This window comes from Dermochelys coriacea, chromosome 14 (assembly GCF_009764565.3).
Source record: "Dermochelys coriacea isolate rDerCor1 chromosome 14, rDerCor1.pri.v4, whole genome shotgun sequence".
NCBI lineage: Eukaryota > Metazoa > Chordata > Testudines > Dermochelyidae > Dermochelys > Dermochelys coriacea.
In genome coordinates this window covers 26976568-27001666 of record NC_050081.1, presented here as the reverse complement: position 1 = coordinate 27001666, position 25099 = coordinate 26976568, and the positions used below count along the sequence as shown (strand labels likewise).

Here is a 25099-nt window from a genome sequence, read left to right as displayed (position 1 = left end):
AAGGTATTTACATGCCAGATGCACTAAAGATTCATATGTCCCTTCAAGCTTCAACCACCATTCCAGGGGACATGTGCCTATGCTGATGACGGGTTCTGCTCAATAACGATCCAAAGCAGTGCGGACCGACAAATGTTCATTTTCATCATCTGAGTCAGATGACACCAAAAGGCTGATTTTCTTTTTTGGTGGTTCAAGTTCTGTAGTTTCCACATCAGAATGTTGCTCTTTTAAGACTTCTGAAAGCACGCTCGATACCTCATCCCTCTCAGATTTTGGAAGGCACTTCAGATTTTTAAATCTTGGGTCGAGTGCTGTAGCTATCTTTAGAAATTTCACATTGGTATCTTCTTTGCATTTTGTCAAATCTGCTGTGAAAGTGTTCTTAAAATGAAAAACATGGGCTGGGTCATCATCTGAGACTGCTATAACATGAAATATATGGCAGAATGCGGGTAAAACAGAGTAGGAGACATACAATTCTCCCCCAAGAAGTTCAGTCACAAATTTACATAACGCTTTATTTTTTTAACAAGCGTCATCAGCATGGAAGCATGTCCTCTGGAACAATGGCCAAACCATGAAAAGGCATATGAATCTTTAGCGCATCTGGCATGTAAATATCTTGTGATGCCAGCTACAACAGTGCTATGCAAACACCTGTTCTACCTTTCAGATGACACTGTAATTAAGAAGTGGGCAGCATTATCTCCCGTAAATGTAAACAAACTTGTTTCTCTTAGCGATGGGCTGAACAAGAAGTAGGACTGAGTGGACCTGTAAGCTGTAAAGTTTGACATTGTTTTGTTTTTGAGCGCAGTTACGTAACAAAAAAAATCCCTATATTTGTAAGTTGCACTTGCATGATAAAGAGATTGCATGACAGTAATTGTATGAGCTGAATTGAAAAATACTATTTATTTTATCATTTTTACAGTGCAAATAATTCTAATAAAAATAATATAAAGTGAGCACTGTTCACTTTGTATTCTGTGTTGTAATTACAATCGATATATTTGAAAATGTAGAGAAACATCCAAAAATATTTAATACATTTCAATTGGTGTTCTATTGTTTAACAGTGTGATTAATCATGATTAATTTTTTTTAGTTAATCATGTGAGTTAACTGTGATTAATTGACAGCCTTAGTTTGCAATAGTCACTCTGTTTAACCATGTCTGTCAAAGAGCATTCTGGGAACACTGGGCAGTATCCTTCCCCCATGCTCCAAGAACATACACGGCATCAAAAGTACGTGGGGCAAAGAACTCGGGAATGCCTATGGCACAGAGTTTGGAGGCAGGAGGACCAGCCAAACTACAGAAAGCCAGTGTGCTGAACCAGCTTAAGGACACATTGCTGTGTCCATCCAGGCCTTGGGGCCACATTGACACATGGTCAGCTGCCTCACAAAGTACTCAGCATGGCCGGTTTCAGAAGCACCCACAGCTCCTGTTGAAAACCAGTTTCCAAATTGTATGGACACAAGACACAGATAGAGCCAACCATGACAGCAGGCTATAGGCTGCGTTCAATGTGGTAGCCTGTCTGTGAGTGATAACGGAGGTGGGAAGAGTCAAGGATGACACTGACGAGACATGAAGGAGGGGACTTTAAGGGGAACTGAGGAGTGGTGTTTTTGCCAGACTGAGTGGACTACAGGGCATCCAGGAGAAGGTGGCTGCCATATAAGAGTGAAAGGTCAGGAATGGAGAGGTAGATTTGTGAGGTGTTTTATGTGCAAGTATTTATAGGTGGCTTAAGGCTATATTGGAAATTAAGATAGGTGAGATGTGAATTGCTTTTATGAAAAGTCAATCATTTCAGACATTTTATTACTGTCTTAGAATGAAATAATTATTACTCTAAGAGCAGAACCATATGATTCTGTACAGATGGATTTTCAGATGTTTTTGACAAAGGTTTATATAATGGATTATTGTAAAACTGCTCTAAACAGAAGGTTTAGAACAGATCAGTAGGTAGATAGCAGACGGTTGGAGTTAAAGGTGTGTCTTCTTTGTGGAGGATGGGGAAAGTGGAGTCCAGGGTTCTGTACTGGGACCAGCATTCTAAAATTAGTTTAAATAATGGTTTAGATGAAGCTCTAGTACTCACAATGATACAGACCCCAGTGCTGAAAGTATTAATTCACATACTTAATTTTACGCAGATTAGTAGTGCCATTAGCTTCAGTTAGACTACTCAAGGAGTAAAGTTAAACATATGTATACCTGCAGGATTGGGGCCTGCACTTGAAGATGATACTAAAACTTTTGGGGGGTTAATGCGTTATCAGTAACTCATTGAGGTTTAAAAAGGGGGGTGTAACTGTAACCATAGAAATGCTGCCCTCACTCGACACATGGCTACTGGGTGGTAAAGCCATTTGAATGCATTTTCAAGCTTAGCTTTTGTACCACAGTCCCAAAAGGAGAGACTTAGTGGATCGCTGCCAGTGCATTGCTATCATATGATTCAATATCAAAAGGCCTCCTTGTGTCTATCATTCTTTTCACAACAAAGCACCATGAGGAAACCACACGATACAGTGGGGTTCCACTGTTTGCTGCCTATACACAAACACGCCTGGCCCAGCTACATACACACTGATGCTCTGAATGGGTTCTGGCGGTTTCTAAAGCATGCTCACTGTGATTGTCACTGACGGGCTCAGAAACTACCCTAACACTACACACTCCCACTCAGAATGTTCCCCAAAACCTACCTGGGGGTCCCCGCTGGGTTTTCGAAGACTCATATGACCAGGCTCCATTTGATGCATAGGGGTCACAGGGGTGTGATATCCATTTGCTGTAAGGAACACACAGAGGAGGTTAGATGGGCTGCTCTAGGCAGCAAATACTTAAATACAGACTTTCAATGATTCTTAGTCACTTTATTTATCATAAAGATAAACTCACAGAACCCTGTAACAAGATACTTGCCTTCCCTACGTGCCGTCTTACCCCAGAAGTGCCTAAACTGAACAGATCTCTAAACAGGCCTGGGCCTGACTCGATAGAATTGGATGGGGCAGTGCCAACCCAGAAACCAAAAGTGTATCTAGCCTCTGGGCCCAGGCCTTCTCTCACTGCTACAGGGCAGACTGAAGTCAGAAGAGTTAGACGGCTGTGGAGATGCCCTAGAACTTGAATCAATTCCCAACAGCCCATTTAGTTCCCCCATGTGGCAGATACTACCCCTTCTGTTCCACAAACCAGCACCCCAAAAAACAGAGGCAAAGGACAACAATCCAGTGCTGATTATATTTAAAAACTGCGTGATTTGAAAGCCCGTCCCCTGATTTTCTCAGGCCTGACTTGTGGCTGCTTGGGGCTGGATACTGCATCTGCTCCTTGAAAAGCCAACACTATGCGTAAAACAGAAACCAGTCCTGACAACAAATAATGAGTGCAAAAGACTTCTGCACCCTCAGTTTTCAGGGGCTCATACATCCTGGTTCCTCCTTTTCAGAGCATTTGACTTGGGTCCATGCCCAAATCTGAATGTCTCCTTAAGGGACAGATGTCTGCAGCTGCCTGTTGCATAGAGGCTGAGAAATGGGGATAGAGGACATTGATCCTGTCTCGAGTGAGGGAGGAATCCATGTACATAGCCCCTAGCATCTGCTCCTGGCTCCACCACACTCCAGGATGATTGCTCCAGAAGGTGTTTGTGGAAATAGCCATTTCTACTACTAATGGCTGTTCCCCTGGGCTGCGACCTGTTGGACGACTCCTGGGGGACTGAATTCCAGTCAGGCAGCTGTAGGGCTACTAGAGTTCTGCCATTACTCTGTCAAGCTGATGGTATGAGCTGCCATGGAACTCAAAGTGGCACCTAAACTGGGGCTGCCTAATGCCCTAGGAGAGAGGGAGGGGTGTTGGGAGAGAGAAACCTGCAGTTCTGTGTTGCTGTGCTATTAAAAATGAGTCACTGTTTGTATTATGGGAGCACATGGAGTGAGATCAGGACTCCCTTGTGCTGGGCATAGGACACACGGGGAAGCAGACTGTCCCTGCCCCAAAGAGATTGCAGTCTGAATAGACCAGACAGACAAACGGAAAGAGACAACATCCTAGCCAGAAAACATACACACCACACCTCAAGAATCTCCACCTTGATTAGCTGTGTTTCCCCACCTTTGTGTGCACTCTCCACCCCACCATGCTGCACAGGCCATGTGCCAGGCTCTTGCTCAGCACTCCAGGCTCAGTCTCAGAGAGCAAAAGCCAGACAGATTAGATGTCTACAGGCCCATGCCCCAGCTGCTTCACCCTCTCCCCAGAGGGAGGGCGCTTCTGGGGACCCACATGGCTAGGCCCTGCCCCTGACCTTCTGGGGCAGTCTCCAAATTCAGGAGATTGCCTTCCCTACTTGAGCTGTGGGGCAGCCCCAAATCTCAATTTTTCACCAATCTGGGGTAAAAAACAGCCTGTGACCTGGGGGCAGATTGCACTGTGCTGAGAGACAGGCGCACATGAGTTTAAGTCTCACCTCTGTCACTCTCTTCTGTTACTATTTCTGCACACCCCTCCACACTGGGTAAGGTTTCATGTCCCCCCATCTGGGGCAAGTATTATTCTCATTTTCCAGATAAGGTCACTTCTGGCAAAGTTGGGAGCAGAACCCAAATATGGCAGAGCCAAATCTCAGCACTCAGCCATGCTTCCTTTCGGAAAGTGCCCCAAGTCTGTGCTGTCAGGAACAACTGTGCTAAACAGCAGCCACGTGCTGTTCCCGGAGCTAGGCATAGAACCCAGGAATCCTGATAGCCAGCATTCTACTGCTGTCTAGCAAATAGCTAGAATCTATTTGTCACACACACCTCTAAAAACTGGCCCATGCAAAGAACAGCCTGGACATGTTATGAGTTTCTCCTTCAGCTCAAGTGGGCAAGGTCTATGGAATGGCTATGAAGGTCCTCTTGGGTTCAGACCACAATGAAATATCAGTATGTAATTAAAGGGTATCACAGTGGAGACAGAATTAAGGTAACATTAAATTGGCATTTCCTAACTTCTGAGTACTTGACTTTACAACCTTACCATTCATTGTATATAAAGGGCGTTCTATGGATTCTATCTTCCTAGGGATCGACGTTTTCTTAAGGAAGCACTGACTGGGGACTGGCTGCCAAAGGGTGCTGCTAATGCACTATATACCTTTCACTGGTAGAGCACCAGCCTGCATCCAACCCAGCTCAGCAGGAATTTAACACTGTCCCAATCTACTGAGTCTTTGGGGATTTGTGGGGGTGGGAGGTCTCAGCTCCAGTTTTCACTTCACAAACTCCCCAGTGCTCTTTGCATTAATGGGCCAACTCAGCAGAGAAGCCAAGAACTGCCTAGGCCTTTGGAACCAAGCTGCCCTGGGGGCCCAGATGAAGCTCCTCAGATCTGGGCTGAGACATGCTGGCAGTGGGAGGAGCTCCTGCTGCTTTGTAGCTAAAGAGAGGGCTCCATACACCAGGGCTGCCACCTGGTGCATTCACCAGCACTAAATTTACAAACCACATTTCTAAAACTGCAATGGATTATTATATGCATATTATTTGCAAATATGCAAATCAGCTGATTAAATAATTTGTATACAATTTTTGCACAGTACCTAAGAGTTCCTAATGTTTTTTTAACTAAAAGCTGGCAACCTGACCTGAAGTCCCACTTCTAGCGGCTTCCTACTCCCCAGTGGGAGTGGGATCCTCATGGCCCATCCCTGCTGTGGTGACAGATCCCAATATTTTGATGCAAAAATGATTATTAATAAAATTATTCTAATTCTGAGTTATTACAAACTTGCCTGTGCCTTTACTGTTTTTAGCAGATACAATTATTTTCATATACATGACACGTGGAACATATGGATAGCTCACATGCTCATGCTTTTGGTTGCTTATTTTATAAAAATGAAATTAAATGTTTGAGCTAATTGCAACAACCTCTAGGAAATCTCTACTTTCACCTTCTTAGCCATAAAACCACATTTACTACCTCTAGCTGTGTTTACACAAACTCTAGGAAGCAATTTTATAACTTCTATTTTGGTTTAACATTCTATATAATTTTCTTTAGATTCTAATTTGAAAGAGGTACTTATGTGATAGTTATTGGATTTGTGCCCTTCATAGGAATCTTTAATTGCAAATTGTAAATGTCCTATAAATAGAGCCCTGCAAATCCACTAGTATCCACTTTATATCTGTGGAGATCCACAGACCATTTCTGCAGATAGCAACGCGGATGCGGATACAAATTTTGTATCCGCGCAGGGCTCTGACAGTAAGAGCCAGACAGGCAGCTGTGAGGAACCACAGCACAGATCCTCCACCTGCCTTGGGTGGTGGAGCAGGGGGCAGGAACATGGGCTGGGGCTGCTCGGGCTCCGAGCTACCCCCCTCCTCACCCCCGCCCAGAGCTGGGTCCAGGAGAGCCACTCTGGCAACTGTGGGCAGCCTGAGTCTCTCCACATGCCCTGGGTGGGAGGGTTAGGGGGCAGGAATGCTGGGCAGGGGGGCAGGGATATTTGGCAGGGGGCTGGGGGGTAGGGACACTGGTCATGGGGGGCTGGGACATTTGGTGAGGGGCTGCTTGGGCTCCCCGCCCAGGACAGGTGGAGGGTCCCCCGCAGCTCCCCACAGCTGCCACAGTGACTCTCCCTGACTGGGCTCCGGCGGGAGAGTGGGGGAATGCCTCAGAGCCTCAGCCTGGCCCCCAGTGTAGAACCCCGCAAATCTGCAGATGCGAATATCCCGCAGATAATTTTTGCGGTTGACGGATCGAATGCGGATACACATTTGTATAGGGCTCTACCTATAAATGGTAGGCTGCAAATCTAGGAACAATTGGTCAAAAGACAAACAACTAACAAAGAAAAGGAGTACTTGTGGCACCTTAGAAACTAACAAATTTATTTGAGCATAAGCTTTCATGAGCTACAGCTCACTTCATCGGATGCATTCAGTGGATTTTTAAATCTCCCCACTATATTTTCCATTGAATGCATCCGATGAAGTGAGCTGTAGCTCACGAAAGCTTATGCTCAAATAAATTTGTTAGTCTCTGAGGTGCCACAAATGCTCCTTTTCTTTTTGCAAATACAGACTAACATGGCTGCTACTCTGAAAACTAACAAAGAAAGTCTTCTCTGAGAATAAGACACCTCTCCTTGTGAAAAACACAAGGCTGGCATACCCGTGTACTTTATCTCAAAAAAACCAAGTTTGTAAGATAGATAGATAGATATATATATATATTATAAAGAGATCTGGTTTATTCAGGATATTACAAAGACAAGTGATGCTTAAGATGTGCTACCAGAGTCATAAACAAAGTCATAAAAGCACCCTATTCACCCTTCCTCTTTGCAAAAAGAAAAAACTTTAGTTTTAAACCTACACAAAGAATTCTAGAAATATCCTCACTGAAACTGATTTGTTTTATATGTTTTCTAAAGCCTTCATTCTTCAAACTTTAAGAACATTTATGGTTGAGAAATGTTTTACAGAAGACTGATTACTTCTAAATCATGTTTTCTCTTGAAGGTCAACCTTTGAATTGTCTTTCAAATGCTTAAGATGATATAAGCTTTGTTTGAGATGTTCATTTGCAAATGTTTTGAATCTTAATTCAATCACTCCATACAATAACTGCCCGATATCATTGGAATATGAATAGTGAGATGTTTTCTGTACAAATAGGGAATCAAATGACCTTGCTAGAACTGAGAACTAATATAAGAAGCTGCTTGAATATAAAATTATTTATATTCATTGGGAAATTAGTTAGTTATCTGGCAGGGTTTAAGCACTCATCAAATTCAGGAAGACAAGAACTTCTCCAAGAACAGTTAAGAAGACAGTGTTTTATTTGATCACATTTACGTTTAAAGACTCTTCTTAAGAACAATTTGTTTTAAAAAAATATATTAAGGGCTGAAATATAAGAAATAGCAATGTTTGTATTCATTTGAAACAGAATTTAAACTCCTATTAAAACCTGGTGGAACTAATGAGATATCTCAGAAAATGGACTGAATAAAAGCTAAAACTCTAACTTTAAAGATGTTCTGAGACATCAAAGACAAAAGCAATGCAATCATAAGATAGAAGAGTTACAGCCCTGCAGCACATGCATACCTGAGAATGGAAGATACTACCAAGATCAGCCCATGAAGGTGTTGAGCCAATGAAAGGTGACAGTGGCTGATACTTGAGTCCAGCCAAGCCCTTCCACCTCCAGTCAGATCATGGAAAGAGAGGAGTATAATTCCTCTGAAGTAAGAGACTCTCTCTCTGATTATGGTTTTATGCTATTACACACAACTACACTCTCTTGTGCTCTTATGTTCATTCTCATACAAACTCAGCCTGTTAATGTATTCTCATCAAACCTCCAAGCCAACACCTCAAGAAGCAAAGAGCAGCAAGACAACCAAGAAGAACAAAGAAGCTACAACACAGCACCAAGAAGTAACTTTCAGTCCAGCACGGCTTCTGCACTTGGGGATATCTCAGAGATCTTGGCACTATTGGTGAAATGGAGTTTGCAAAAGCACTGCCAAGGGTTTAGGTTTAAATTGTTCTTGCAATAGTTCTAATGGGATATGGAAATACTATGGTAATTTAAGGTACTAACAACTTCTCCTGTTAAACGTCAGATTGTTCAGACCGCATACACCGGGAGAGAAGATAGCAGCTAACCCTGGTAAACAGAGAGCCTTAGAGGGATTTAATTGAAATGTAAAGTTCTTAATATTTATTTATTTATTAATTTATTTATTAATTTGCCTGCCTCCACACTGCTCCTTGAATTGGTTCTTTTATTAACTTTGTCCAATTTCATAGGACTTAGCTCAGGTCACTCACCTCTGCCTATTTATCGACTGTTTAGATTATCCACGATAAAACAAGAAGGATTCACTGAGCCTTAGACAAAATTCTTGTGCCCATCTCTGAGTCAGGACTCGTTGCTGAGTTGGGGAATAATGCACTCTGGCCCTAACTTACACAGAGGAGAGCATCCCACAAACAAAACCCACTCTTTAAAGTGTAATCTCTGAGGACAGCTCTCTGAGAGAGACACAAGAGGAATGTATAACTGAAGGAACTGTTGTTTTCTGATTGCGTGTGTTCTGTCTGAGTTGAGGTTTGTTTACCTTTTTCTTTCTTTCCTTTCCTTAGTTACAGGAGTTTGGCAATTAATCCTTGGGAGTATATTGTTTGTCTTTCATCACGCAGTGCCTCCCCTAAGGCCTGCGAAGAACCCCATGTGACTACAGTAGAGGGCATCACATCCTTGAGTGTGCATTGAGATAGCCAATCAGATTTGGCCCCAACCATTTCTTGTTTATCTGCACTCTACATTTTTAGTATTTTAGGAGATAAAATTACATGGTGCTCAAGACCTTACAACACCCATCTTCCCCCACCCCCATCACCCCACTGGAATTCGGCTGCTGGCTGCTTTCTAACCACCCCTCTCAGGAGTAGGACGTTTGTGGCCAGTCCCTGCCCCAAAGCTGGATCCCCAGTTACTTCTCTCCCTCTGCTCTCTCTCCCAGTCATGGGCTGCACTCCCTGAAGAGTGAACCCTGGTATAAGGTAGCGAAGGTGCGAGGGCTGAGCCCCTCCCCTGAGTACAGGAGACAAATTGAGTCACCTAGATTCCCACAAAGAATGCAGGGTTTGAAACCTTTGCAAACTAGCCCTGCTTGCTCTAAGCCTAAGGGAAGGTGGGCCTGGGTGGGAGGTATGGCTCTAGGAGAATCCGGGATCCCCTGCCTGTGCTGGGGAGTACCAGGGAAGTCTCTCCTCTCTTCTGCTGATGGGACTGCAACCAGCTAGCGAGCAGCTGGTCAGGTCAGCATGGGCTGCAGACAGTGCAGTGCTGACAGCTCTCGGGCTTACGGCCAAGGTGCCAGGAAATGGGCACTGGAAGTGAGGCCCTCCGAACTAAATGAGTCCATTCTGGTGGCTGGCTGAGTGGGACTCCACTGAGTGTGTTTCATAGAATCATAGAAGAGTAGGGTTGGAAGAGACCTGAGGAGGTCATCTAGTCTAATCCCCTGTTCAAAGCAGGACCATTCCCAACTAAATCATCCCAGCCAGGGCTTTGTCAAGCCAGGCCTTAAAAACCTCTAAGGATGGAGATTCCACCACCTCCCAAGGTAACCCATTCCAGTGCTTCCACCCTCCTAGTGAAATAGTGTTCCCTAATATCCAACCTAGACCTCCCCCACTGCAACATGAGACCATTGCCCCTTGTTCTGTCATCTGCCACCACTGAGAGTAGCCTAGCTCCATCCTCTTGGGAACCCCCCTTCAGGTAGTGGAAGGCTGCTATCAAATCCCCCCTCACTCTTCTTTTCTGCAAACTAAATAGGCCCAGTTCCCTCCCTCATAAGTCATGTGCCCCAGCCCCCTAATCATTTTTGTTGCCCTTCACTGGACTTCTTCAGTTTGTTCACATCCTTTCTGTAGTGAGGAGCCCAAAACTGGACTCAATACTCTAGGTATGGCCTCACCAGTGCCGAATAGAGGGGAATAATCACTTCCCTCGATCTGCTGGTAATGTTTCTACTAATGCAGCCCAATATGCCATTAGCCTTCTTGGCAACAAGGGCACACTGTTGACTCATATCCAGTTTTTCATCCACTGTATCCCCAGGTCCTTTTCTGCAGAACAGAGGCCTTGTCACCAGGAGATGGGCTGTTGCCCAGCAGTGTTCGCTGAGCCGTGAGCCTGTCCCGGGCTTCCCCAACAGGGCACACACCTTTGATCTCATGCTGCTATGCGGCACCTTGGCGGGCTGGCATATTCTCTGAGCTGGGCTAAGGCCTTTCCCCCATTCAGATGTAAGGTCAACAGACTTCGGTTTGTGGCGGCTGGGATCAAACTTGGGCCCTCTGGAGCTTAATATATGAGCCTCTACTGCATGAGCCATAAGACACGTGTCTCTTAGCCACGGCTGTAGCAGGTTCATCAATCCCTAGCTGGTTTAGGTGCCACTAGAGGAAGACAGAGCGCCACACCCAGCAGGCATGGATTACCTAGGGTGCGTACTGTTTGGGGATTGTACCTACCCAGCCTCCTTCCTGCACCTTTTGTGGCCTCCATTCCTTCCCCCTGGGGCAGCAGCTGCAGCTGAGCTGATTCTCTGCAGGAGGCAGAGCCACATCATCTGTAGCTCGGGGCTGGGAAGGCGCTCATGGTGAGAGGGGCACCAGCCACTGCCCTGAAGCCCGCCAGTCATGCCTGAGCTGGGAAGGGCCTGTCAGGCCAGAGCATGGGGGACGCTGAGCTCCTTTCTCAGCCAGAAATGCCTCCCCCTCCCGGCTGCTTGGGCAAACCTCCAGGGCAGGCCCAGCTGAGGGAACAATACCTGCAGGCACAGCACTCTTCTGGCTCCCAGGGCTCCTGGGGGTCCCAGGCACGCTGCTCGGCCGTTCCCACGTGGTTTCTGTTCAAAGAGAACAGCACAGTGAGTGCATTGGGGCCCTAAGAGCACGGCACAGTGCCACATGCCAGTCACAGAATGAATGGGTCACCCACCGCCCTGCCAGTGCCACTCACTGCCCGATGCTTCCCCCTACCCTCCCACGCCACCTTCCATCTGTGCAGCTCTCCTCACCGGCTAACCTGCCTCCCCCGTCCTGCCCGCTTCATTAGCCATTTTTCCCTTCATCACAGGGTGTGCCACCTACTATGGAGCAGCGAGAAAGAACACATTTGCATAAAAACAAGCCCTGGCTAATGTGCTGCTCTCACCAAAATGCACCTGGCTTTAGCGAAGTATTTAATTAGCCTCCACAGACTTCTTTTCCTCACCTGCAGATTACAGGGATCTCAGCCCAAGAAGCCCCGGACATGCTCAACTGAGACGTAATGACATTGAGTTGGTATGCAACAAAATGTAGTAAGGAGAGCATGGAATGGATTTATATCTAAAATTCTCTGGAAACTTTGTTTAGTGACATTTTTGACTCAATTTGTGTGCTTAAACAGTGACATCTAGAGACTTTTCAGGGTTTGTCTGGCGACTTCCTGCTATGTGGAGTTGGCAACACAGAATTACTGTATGGAAAGGAGCCCTAGCCAGGGTCTCTGTCCTGCTCCTCTCTGACAGTGATTGCAAGGAGCCAGGACTGTGACTGGTGGCAGTGGCTTCACAGCACCCATGGTCCCTTGTCTTCATGAGCGTTTGCTAGGTGAGTGGCTTGATTGTGGGATTCAGCAAACTCTGACTCCTGAGGGTCTGTGCAGGAGAGCCTGGGGAGATGGCAGCAAAACGCCAGGCAGGGGATGTGGCCATGGCACAAAGGCCTTTTAGCAGCAGCTCCCTCCTAGGACGGTGGATCACATGAACAATACAGGTTTCAGAGTAGCAGCCATGTTAGTCTGTATTCGCAAAAAGAAAAGGAGTACTTGTGGCACCTTAGAGACTAACAAATTTATTGGAGCATAACCTTTCGTGAAGTGAGCTGTAGCTCACAAAAGCTTATGCTCCAATAAATTTGTTAGTCTCTAAGGTGCCACAAGTACTCCTTTTCTTTTTATGAACAATACAGTGAGGCTGTGCAGCCATTGTGGGGGGGGGGTGGAATCCCCAAGCCCAGAAGCCCCTCCAGACTGCATGGATTTAGGTGCAGAAATGGCCCAAAAGAAGCAGCGGCTGCCACCCAGAATTAGAGCTCAGGAGTGCGTTTCTGGTACAACTGTACTGCTATATTGTACTGGCCAAGCACTCCTAGTGCGGACACAGCCTGGCTGGCAAAGCTGTGCTCTGCACCGGGGTACTTGACTCCAGTCCCTTTGAGTGAAATAAGCTGTATGGATCAGTGTTGTCTGTCGAACAGCATCTACACTTGTGGCTTTTGCTGGCACAGCTCTATCGGTTACAAATCACACCTCTGGCCATCAGAGCTATGCCAGCAAAGGTTGTAGTGTAGATCTGGCCTTAGATCAGCGATCCAAAAAGGTGGCCCTGCCCAGAGGCAAACAAGGAAGGTGGCACCATGCCATAGCAGGCAGAGCAGGTTACAACTCATACTACGAGAGAGAACCAACCCCAAAGTCAAAGTCTTCCTAATACATGTCAGTCACCTTGTGGAACAGAGTTATGGGATGCCTGGCTCTGCTGCCACTGCCTCTTCAGCTTCAGCTCCAAGGAGAAGCCCAGAGAGGATGGACAGATAACTAGCTCAGCAAGGAAAGTGTGTGCAGGAAGATAACCTGTGACTTGAAAGGTGGGTCGTGCCTTCCTGTCACATTCCTAGCCTCAGTGATTCCAGGGTACGTCCACCAGCAGCCGTTTCTGGGATTGCTGGGGAGGGGCCTAAATCTGAGAGGAAGCACATAAGCACACTATTCATATGTTCTTCTTTGACCACATGAGGGAGCTTATTTTTTTCCTCATAGCGAGCCCCAGATCAGATGTCATTTGCAGCAGGCTACAGAGAGATAAAGACCCAAAGGAACTAAATGGCCCAAACAAAGGGAAATAATCATAAGAGACAACATGAAAACGTGGATGGGGTGTAAACAGCCACAATGTCACCTTCCTGAGCATGCAGAGTCTGAAACAAGAGCTGTAAAAAGTGGGAACTGCCCCAGTCATCTCAATCAGGGCTCTTGGACTCTGAGTCCATGAGCATGGAGTAAGACGTTTTACTACTATGCCATACTATTCCCCATTTTGCTGCCGCTGGAGGCTTGACATTTGCTGTCTCTCTGCTCTGCCAGGAATTGCCTCTTGAGCAGCAGCTTTCTCCAGCGGGCTCTCATGGGAGTTGTACTCTGCTTTCCTCAGTCAGAGGTGCAGTCACCACAATGGCAAATGGGTGGAGAGTGGCCAAAGGAGCCTGAAGATGCTGCATGAGGGGACACATCTTGCTGGACCAGGCCCCAAGAGACCTGATCAGTGAAACAAATTCTGAACACAAGCTATGTGGCCTAAGTGAATGAGAAGTGAGTCAAGTGTCCAGGGCACAGAAAAGGACCAGAAGGCAATAGCCGTGGGGAAGGCTACAGAGAGGGCAACAGGAACTCCGCCATCCATGCTTTGGGATTGATGCAATACAACCCTGCGCATATCCTGCAGAGTCTCAACAACTGGTGGAGAGTAAATAGATGACAGAGGTTTCCATACACGGCACTAATCAGTTCAGGCTAGGAACTGAGTTAGCCACAGCAAAGAACTTTCATTATTCTCAGCTGTATAGAGCCCAATAAGGCAGGGCAGCCGAAGGCTAAATCCCAGTGCATTACAGTTGCTCCCCCTCTCACCCACACAGAGAGATGGCTCACCCCAGCACACAAGCCAAACCAAGCATTTCCGAGGTCTGGAACACATAGCATGTAACTGCAGTGGGTGGATTTCCTTAGTGCAATGCCCCAGCTCAGAAGAGCTGAAAGTTGCTGTTGCACAGAGAGAAGAGTGCAACTGGAGAAGCTCAGACATGCAGAGCTCATTGACAGACGAAACCAAACCATGGCTCCCAAGTGGGAGCCTCACTTGGGCTTTGCACTGACTTGTACCTTGTTTGCAATGTGACCAACACTAACACACTAATATATACAGTGAGGGGCTATGGTGTTTGTAACCCAAGGATTTCTGCATGCCAACTGGAAGAGGGCACAGAGGTACACACAGGAGCACAGAGATCCCCTGGGTTCACAAAAAGAATGTCATATAAGGTCTCTACTGAAAGCCTGCTTCACACTGGTCATCATAATCATTGTGAGATATATGTGCGGAAGACGCAAGGAGTCATACACACACACACACACACACACACACACACACACACACACACACACTGAAAATTATGTTCTCTAGGTCTGTGAGTCAGACAGGTAACCAAAATGTGATCCACATACTCCTGACAGGCATGGGGAAAGAGACACTTATTTCATTCTGGTTGCTTATATGTGATCCCACCAGAAATCACTGCTCATTTCTCAGGCCCAGAAGTGGTGCTCCACAGTCTGCAGCTGCTCAGTGAACACCACCAACAAGCTTGATTTGTTGTTTGCTATGTCCCTTGGCAAATCGGCCTCGAAGAAATTGTCACGTCCTCCATTGTTGTGGTACTTCCTGCAGGTATGCAAATGCAGGAGAATCATGCGTTCTGTATTTGCGACATTCCTGACAATTGGCAAGCAACAAAAAGTGCTGTGTGGGTTTGTGGAATTTGTTATAAAAGGCACAAAAATTATGGGTATGGATGTCATTATGGGATGGAGAAAGTTACTTGCTGGGAACTTGACCCCTAGGTAGGGGCGACAGAACAGGATGGGCCATGGCCCTCCCACTTTTGAAAGTAGATGGGCCTGGCCCATCTGCTTTTCACCACGGACCCCGCCCCCTTCCCCTCCTCTTCACCCCGAGGCCCTGCCCTGTGGCCAGGCCAGCAGCGGGTGTAGCCTGGGCAGTTGTGGGGGGCCATGTGGACCCTCCACCTGCCCAGAGCGTGGGAGGCCTGAGAGCAGACCCGGGCCCGTGTCCCCGCCTCCCCACCCAGGGCAGGTGGAGGCCTGGTCCATGTGGCTCCCCACAGCTGCCCACATGGCTCTTACCCTGATCCAGCTGCGGCTGGGAGGCAGGGCCTCAGAACCACAACCCGGCCATGTAAGAGCCGTGCGGGCAGCTGTGGGGTGCTGGCACAGACCCGGCCTCCACCTGCCTGGGCGGACACCTGGGGGGGCAGGACTAGGGTTGCCAACCCTCCAGGAGTGCCCTGGAGTTCCAGGAATTAAAATTAAATATTAATCTTTAATTAAAGACTCTGTCAAGTGATGAAACCTCCAGGAATCAAGGTCAGGGTCACCATTTATCAGTCACACAGCACACAAAATTGGACAGTCCTTAGGTTGGCATAAAGAGGCAGAAGTTTAGCCACAGTCCATCCGGTCAAACCAGTGCCCTGATGAGCCAGTGAAGCTGTGATGGACTCCACCTCTGTCTCTCTCTCTCTCTCGTCCCCTCTTGTCTCCCCTCCCAGTCCAGGCTTCTGAGTCTCTCCAAAAAGCCCCCTTCTTCAAGTCACCTGACACCTTGTTCCACAGCTCAGTTCCCAAGTCCCACCTGCTGGTGTGTCCAGCTGTTAGGTGTTGATTGTTCAATTCTTGGGGCACCCTTTTGTCTTCTTGGACTCTCTGTTGATACTGAACTATCTTTCCTGTTTGTAACAATCCTTCCTTTTCCAGCATGTTCCTTATAGCAACATGGAATATTGCGGGTGCATTGCAGTACCCCATAGGCAAAACATCAAGCAAATTGAGTACCCTGGAATGCAAAAGCCGTTTGATACTGGGATTCTGGACTCAAAGGTAAACTCCAAAAACCAATTGCCACATCCAGTACAGAAAACCTTTTCATTTTGGGGGATACCACCTCCACCAGCTCAGGCTAAGCAGCTACTATGGGGGGGCCCCCCCCATGTAAGCAGTTTTGTTTAGCCCTCTATAGTCGATATTTAATCTCCATGTTCCATCTGGCTTTTTTACTGGCCAGACTGGTTAGGTGCTGAGCACCTCTGGGCTAATTTCCATTTTTCCAGTTCTTCTGTGACTTGTCTTAGTGATTCCTTTGCTTCCTGAGGTATTGGACATTGTTTAATGTGTACAGGCATGCCTCCTTCTAGTGTAACTGAAGTTTGTACCTTTCTTGTATCTATAGAGTCTGCAGCCCACACATTTTGTATTTCAGTCCACCAGGTTTCCCAGCCTTTCGGCGCAGGAGGTGGCTTTTTCGGTATTATTGCTTTTACAGTTTGAGTTAGCAGGCCCCATGGGGATCAGATTAACATTGTCCTTCCCCTCTTTTACAGTGAGGGCTTGTCGGAGACACATGTTTGGGAAATCTATGATTATTCCCAGTCGCTTTATTGTTTTAGCTCCAATCAAATTTTCTCTCCCTGCGATAGCACAATTCTCCTGAATGGCATGTGTACCAAACTGGAGAGGCAGTGTATTTACATATGTGTTTGCTTATTTCCTGATATTTCCTGTATTTGTACAGAGTCTGTAACTGGTTATGCACTAAATATGTCGTTTACTATGGGGATTCCTGCCCCCATTAGAATCCAGTAGAAAATCTACAAGCCTATCCCTGACTCGGCTGCTTAAGTGGGCGCGCCCCCACACATCTATTGTCATGGGTTGCTGAAAAATGCATTTCAAGTCTTGGAGAGGGCTGTCCTATGTCACCTGATCGCTAAACACAGGCTCATTCAATCCAGAAGCCAGAGCAGTCGCTTCAGCAATCTTTGTTACAGCCTTATCGTCTCTTTCCTTAGACACTCTACTAACCATACATGCCTGCAATTGTGCTTGTAACTTCTCTTTCTCTCCTTTAAGATCCTGATTCTCCTTCTTCAGTACTCCAGGCGACATTCATTCACCCTCTCAGTTCATTTCTCTGCCTCTATTCATTCCATGGCCACTCCTGGAGGCAGCGCTTGTAACACAATCTGCTTTAACTCCTCAAGATTCATCTTTCCTGCCGTTAACATAATGTATGTTTGAATCTGTCAGCCAGCTTGGCAGGAGCCTCTCAAGGCATTCTTGTAATTCTTTTTAATGTGGCTAACTCACAAGATAGTTTAAAATGCTTTTGAACCATTTGAGTAACATCGTCGTCAAAATCAATAGTGTGACTACTTAATATCCTAGCAAAGTTTGTACTAGCATTGGCTCCTGTACAATAGTAATCACCACTGCTTTTAGGAATTGTGTACATTTTTGTAACCATGCCAAAAACAAGTTAACATTTTCAGAAGATGAGGGACCAACAGTTCCTACTAGGACTTTAATTCATTGATTTTTAAGGCATCTGGCTGTCAAATCACTAGCTCGAGGTGAGTGAGGTGTATAGTGTATTAGGGTGCAATATTATCCCTTCTCTCACAATCACTGTGGAGCCATGACTGTTTCAGATTGTTTTCTAATTTCTGAGTTGCCTATTCTATCTCTCAATAATTTCAATCTGTCTTGAGATATCTGTGGAGTGGTTTCAAGGGTGAATTGAGGTATTGGTAAGGTGCCATGCTCAATTTCAAATTCTGGGCTCCCTTTCTCTTCTTCACCAGATATTCCTGTTTTAACAGGAATTTATCTAGGTTTTGATGAAGGTTTTTCTAAAACCTGGTCCTCACCAGAAGGTGGTGGTTTCGGTGCAATAGCCCTGCCCATGGGCTATTGGATGGTGCCCTCCAAGGGTCATTCCACATGTCCCCAAGGCTGGATCCATTCCAATTATCCCATGTTCCATCTTTTAGTTTGGCTAGGGCCACCTGTTTCCATTTCTGTCCCCATCCTTCAGGCACTATAAAAGCCCTTGAAGTCTGTTGTTGGGTAACAGGGGACGGCACCTTTCTTTTGCAGGTTTTCCACAGTTGTTTCCAACTTTTTATTTTCCTGCTTTATTTGTTCAAGCATATCATGCCTCTGGACTGCCTGTTGCCCTGCTAAAAGAGCTTGGGCTTTCCAGTGCTCGACAGCCTGGGATGCTTCTTCCAAAGCCTGGGTTACCTCTTCTACTTCTCTGGTTATTTCCATTACTCGCCTGGCTAGTACTGTGGCATGTTGTCATGGCCATTAATTGAAAGATTTTACATTTTTTACAACAGCAATAGAGATGGGAAACTCTTCAACCCATTCTGACTTAAGTCAAAGACCAAAATCAAAAAGGTGCTAATCAGCTGTTTGCTGATGATGCTGCCCTCACAGCCCACAATGAAGATCTACTACAAGAATGCATAGACCGCCTTTCAAGTGCCTGCCAGGCATTTGCTCTCACCATCAGCATCAAGAAAACAGTTGTATTAGGAGAGGGAGTTCCACAAGATCCTTCAATTACCTTAAATGCAAACCAGCTAAAAGTAGTCCAAAAGTTCAGCTATTTAGGTTCTACAGTGACCACCCAACCTCTCACTGGATGAAGAACTAAATTTTCATATTGGAAAGGCTGCAGACTAACTAAAAGAGCACAGAACAACTCAAAGCTGACCATCAAGACCAAAATGCTAGTGTACCAAGTCTGCATCCTCAGCACTCTCATGTATGGTGGGGAAACATGGACAACTTATGCTCATCAGGAGAAAAGGTTAAACAGTTTCCACCTGCATTGTTTATGCCACAAACTCAACACCAAATTGCAAGATAAAGTCACTAACACAGAGGTTCTTCAAAGGGCAAATTTACCAAGTGTGACAGCCCTGCTCAAGCAAAGACGATTGCACTGGCTGGGCCATCTGAGTAGGTTGGAAGACAGACGCGCACCCAAGAACATGCTATACAGTGAGATATCGGAGGGAACAAGAACAACAGGACATCCCAAGCTTTGCTATAAAGCAGGGGCGGGCAAACTTTTTGGCCTGAGGGCCACATCAGGGTGCGAAACTGTATGGAGGGCCGGGTAGGGAAGGCTGTGCCACCCAAACAGCCTGGCCCCCGCCCCCTATCCACTCCCTCCCATTTCCCGCCCCCTGAATGCCCCCCTCAGAACTCCTGCCCCATCCAACCCCCCCTGCTCCTTGTCCCCTGAACGCCCCCTCCCAGGACCCCGCCCGCCCCAAACCGCCCTTCCGGGGATCCCACCCCCTTCCAACCCCTCCTGCTCCCTGTCCCCTGACTGCCCCCCGGCCCCTATCCACCCCCCCCAACAGGCTCCTCGGGACTCCCACGCCCTATCCAACCCCCCGTTCCCCGACCCTGACTGCCCCAGAACGTCTGCCCCATCCAACCACTTCCTGTCCCCTGACTGCCCCCCAGTACCTCCTACCCAACCCCCCCACCGCTGCCCTCTTACCATGCCGCTCAGAGCGGCGGGAGCTCACAGCCCTGCTGCCCACATGGCAGCATGACTGCAGGGGAGGGGAGACAGCAAGGGAGGGGCCGGGGGGAAGGCTCCCTGGCCAGGAGCTCAAGGGCCAGGCCGGATGGTCCCGTGGGCTGGATGTGGCCTGCGGGCTGTAGTTTGCCCCCATCTGCTATGCAAGCGAGATATAAAGGAATTTGGAATTGATCCTGACCACCTGCCTGCAGTGTGGGGGGCCCCAGAGCAGCCCCTGGCCCATTATAGCCTGCTAGTATAACTGTAGAAATTGATTCAGGGGGAGCTAGGACCAAGCCTTGTTGACAATAAACCCAATCAAGTGCCTTCATACCCCCGGTCCATTATAACTGTCTCAACCTTTTTCTTTCTGAGGCCCCCTCACAACATGCTATAAAAATTCCACGTTCCACCTGTGCCACAACAACAGTTTTTCTGCAAATAAACGCCAGGGTCAGTGTTAGAGGGTAGCAAACAGGGCAGTTGCCTGGGACCCCATGCCACGGGTGCCCCCATGAAGCTACATTGCTCAGGCTTCGGCTTCAACCCTGAGTGACAGGGTTCAGGGCCCAGGGCTTCAGACCCATGCAGTGGGGCTTCGGCTTTCCACCCTGGACCCAAGTGAGTCTAACGCTGGCCCTGCTTGGCGGATCCCCTGAAGCTTGCTTGTGGCCCCCTAGGGGGCCCCGGACCCCTGGTTAAAAACCACTGGGCTATAACATTATCCATTTGGCAAATCTCATTTGGTAGATTTCAGCTTTAAAATCTAACTGGCAATTTTGACAAATTCATAAAATTAAACCCCTTTCACACTGACAGATATAAGTGCACAGCTTCAGCTTGGGAGGTCTGGCTGGGAAAGTACCCAGAATAACCTGCAGGGAATGCCATTCACCCATCTAGGTCTGAGACAAACCTGTCTAGATCTGAGCCAGTGGCTTCAGGGAGAGTAAATCTCACAAACTAGATGATAAGGTCACTCTCCTACCCCCTCCTTTCTGGTGCCCACAATTCAAGAAGGATGCTGATAATTTGGAGTGGGCTCAAAGAAGATGGGAATGATTAGAAGATTAGAAAACCTGCCTTAGAGACATAGATTCAAGAAGTTCAATGTATTTAGCTTAACAAAGAGAAGGTTAAAGGGTGATTTTATTACAGTCTATAAGTATCTACATGGGGAACAAATAGTTACTAATGGGCTTTTCAATCTAGCAGAGACAGGTCTACCATGAGCCAATGGCTGACATTGAATATAGAAATAAGGCACACATTTTTAACAGGGACTGGAGCCATTTGCCAAGGATTGTGCTGCAGTCTCCAGCACTGGCAATTCTGGATGCTTTTTAAAAGAGCTGCTCTAGGGGGTTTTGGAGCAGTCTCATGGCCTGTGCTGTACAGGCGGGCAGGCTAGATGATCACAATGGTCCCTTCTGGCCTTAAAATGTACGAATTTCCCAGCAGGCTCTGCTCTGCCAATAGTATTCCCTTCCCTTTCCTCTCCACTTGAGGACACCCTCCCCCCCTTGCCCACTGACTCTCTGAGGAAGGCATCAGGCTTTGGGCAGAGACAGGGATACTTATTCTCTGTGGTACAGTCTCTGCTAGTCTCTTACCATAACTGTATTGAGATTTATTTCTTTCTGTAGCTCGGTCTTGCTCAACTTTGCCTTATGTGAGCTGAATGCCTCACTTGTGCCCCATGGACTGGGCATGGGCAATGTGCGACTCTCAAAGACTCATCACTTGATCAAATTCATTTTCTCCAGGATGAGCAAAGGAACTTTTCCTTACTGAAGGCCATTTCTGTGGCAAATTTCACCTTTCTCCCCTAAGCTCTTTTTGTCAGAGAGCTATTTTAAAAAATGTTCTGATCAGTTTTGATATTCATGGTCTGGTTTTTCCCCACTCTCCTCATGCTCCCCAACAGCTCAAACACTTGTGTTCAAATTTTCAATAAATACATAAAATGCACCTTGGGCCAGAGACCCAGCATACATGGTGGCTGCCCTCTTTACTGATCCACTGGGGATAGAACCAGGATCTTCAGAGTTAAAAAGCAACACTTCTTACAACTTGAGCTAAACTGCCAAGCATCTGTAGCAGCTCATATCCTCTGTGCTTAGCATATAATGGGACCTGTAGTGCCCTCACCAGCAGGTTACACACAGAAAATGTCAGTTCAAAGATGAAAGTTTCCAAAGGTTATGAGTGACAGAAACACTGGGATTAGAACTGGAATGTTCTTACCAACTCAGCCACAATGCATTCAAGCCAGTGCCCCATGAGAAGAAAGACATCAGTTTGTGCTTACTGAGATAAAGAAATCAGTATTGAAAGCAGTGCCTAAACCCCCTACTGGAGATTTTACTAGCAATGAAGGTAAAATGAAGCCTAATGGAACACAAGGAACAAAGACTGGATGTCTTTCTCTCTAGAAGATGTGCTCTAAAGCAACCAGAAGTTATGGCGTGTGTTATGCAGAAGGTCAGACTAGATGAGGACAGCATTCTCTTCCAGCCTTAAATCTATAACTTCTGCGTAACTTTAACCTGGTATTGCTCTAGCGAAGACACGAAGTAGCACGAAGTAAACTAAACAAACAAAACCAGTCACTCAAAAGACTCCCCTCCTCCCCCTTGCATGACAATAGTAAAATAAGCAAAGTACAGTAACAGGGAAAAATACCTTCTGGTTTGAGTAAGGGATTTCTGCCTCTGTTGAACTGAGGTGGTTGTGAAATAGTGTGTAGCAGAAACAAACAAAATCCTACATACTAGAAGAAAGAAAGGTTTCAGAGTAGCAGCCGTGTTAGTCTGTATTCGCAAAAAGAAAAGGAGTACTTGTGGCACCTTAGAGACTAACAAATTTATTAGAGCATAAGCTTTCGTGAGCTACAGCTCACTTCATCGGATGCATTTGGTGGAAAAAGCAGAGGAGAGATTTATATACACACACACAGAGAACATGAAACAATGGGTTTATCATACACACTGTAAGGAGAGTGATCACTTAAGATAAGCCATCACCAGCAGCGGGGGGGGGGGGGGGAGGAGGAAAAACTTTCATGGTGACAAGCAAGGTAGGCTAATTCCAGCAGTTAACAAGAATATCAGAGGAACAGTGGGGGGGGGGAGGGAGAAATACCATGGGGAAATGGTTTTACTTTGTGTAATGACTCATCCATTCCCAGTCTCTATTCAAGCCTAAGTTAATTGTATCCAGTTTGCAAATTAATTCCAATTCAGCAGTCTCTCGTTGGAGTCTGTTTTTGAAGCTTTTTTGTCGAAGTATAGCCACTCTTAGGTCTGTGATCGAGTGACCAGAGAGATTGAAGTGTTCTCCAATTGGTTTTTGAATGTTATAATTCTTGACGTCTGATTTGTGTCCATTCATTCTTTTACGTAGAGACTGTACAGTTTGACCAATGTACATGGCAGAGGGGCATTGCTGGCACATGATGGCATATATCACATTGGTAGATGCGCAGGTGAACGAGCCTCTGATAGTGTGGCTGATGTGATTAGGCCCTATGATGGTATCCCCCGAATAGATATGTGGACAGAGTTGGCAACGGGCTTTGTTGCAAGGATAGGTTCCTGGGTTAGTGGTTCTGTTGTGTGGTGTGTGGTTGCTGGTGAGTATTTGCTTCAGATTGGGGGGCTGTCTGTAAGCAAGGACTGGTCTGTCTCCCAAGATCTGAGAGAGCGATGGCTCGTCTTTCAGGATAGGTTGTAGATCCTTGATGATGCGTTGGAGAGGTTTTAGTTGGGGGCTGACATCATAATCAAAAAGGCTGACAAAGGAGGTGCTGTCGTCATCATGAATAGGTCGGAGTATGAACAAGAGGCTACTAGGCAGCTCTCCAACACCACTTTCTACAAGCCATTACCCTCTGATCCCACTGAGAGTTACCAAAAGAAACTACAGCATTTGCTCAAGAAACTCCCTGAAAAAGCACAAGAACAAATCCGCACAGACACACCCCTGGAGCCAGGACCTGGGGTATTCTATCTGCTACCCAAGATCCATAAACCTGGAAATCCTGGATGCCCCATCATCTCAGGCATTGGCACCCTGACAGCAGGATTGTCTGGCTATGTAGACTCCCTCCTCAGGCCCTTCGTTACCAGCACTCCCAGCTATCTTCGAGACACCACCGATTTCCTGAGGAAACTACAGTCCATTGGTGATCTTCCTAAAAACACCATCCTAGCCACTATGGATGTAGAAGCCCTCTACACCAACATTCCACACAAAGATGGACTACAAGCCGTCAGGAACAGTATCCCCGATACTGTCACGGCTAACCTGGTGGCAGAACTTTGTGACTTTGTCCTGACCCATAACTATTTCACATTTGGTGACAATGTATACCTTCAAATCAGCGGCACTGCGATGGGTACCCGCATGGCCCCACAGTATGCCAACATTTTTATGGCTGACTTAGAACAACGCTTCCTCAGCTCTCGTCCCCTAATGCCCCTACTCTACTTGCGCTACATTGATGACATCTTCATCATCTGGACCCATGGAAAAGAAGCTCTTGAGGAATTCCACCATGATTTCAACAATTTCCATCCCACCATCAACCTCAGCATGGACCAGTCCACACAAGAGATCCACTTCCTGGACACTACGGTGCTAATAAGCGATGGTCACATAAACACCACCCTATATCGGAAACCTACTGACCGCTATTCCTACCTACATGCCTCTAGCTTTCATCCAGATCATACCACTCGATCCATTGTCTACAGCCAAGCGCTACGATATAACCGCATTTGCTCCAACCCCTCAGACAGAGACAAACACCTACAAGATCTCTATCATGCATTCCTACAACTACAATACCCACCTGCTGAAGTGAAGAAACAGATTGACAGAGCCAGAAGAGTACCCAGAAGTCACCTACTACAGGACAGGCCCAACAAAGAAAACAACAGAACGCCACTAGCCATCACCTTCAGCCCCCAACTAAAACCTCTCCAACGCATCATCAATGATCTACATCCTATCCTGAAAGACGAGCCATCGCTCTCTCAGATTTGGGAGACAGACCAGTCCTTGCTTACAGACAGCCCCCCAATCTGAAGCAAATACTCACCAGCAACCACACACCACACAACAGAACCACTAAGGAACCTATCCTTGCAACAAAGCCCGTTGCCAACTCTGTCCACATATCTATTCGGGGGATACCATCATAGGGCCTAATCACATCAGCCACACTATCAGAGGCTCGTTCACCTGCGCATCTA

General features: G+C 46.7%; 1 protein-coding gene across 9 annotated transcripts in view; it reads right to left on the bottom strand.

Moving 5' to 3' along the window:
• Nucleotides 1–25099, bottom strand: part of GAS7 (growth arrest specific 7) — a 224225-nt gene that overhangs the window by 74237 nt on the left and 124889 nt on the right. For 6 of the 9 annotated variants that reach the window (XM_038371401.2, XM_043496449.1, XM_038371402.2 and 3 more), the window contains 2 exons: nucleotides 11388–11465; nucleotides 2731–2816 (listed from right to left, as the gene is read on the bottom strand). In XM_038371401.2, coding sequence (XP_038227329.1) covers nucleotides 2731–2816; nucleotides 11388–11465 — 164 coding nt within the window. The remainder of the gene's footprint in view (nucleotides 1–2730; nucleotides 2817–11387; nucleotides 11466–25099) is intronic. The other 3 variants (XM_038371403.2, XM_043496444.1, XM_043496447.1) reach the window with 1 other exon arrangement.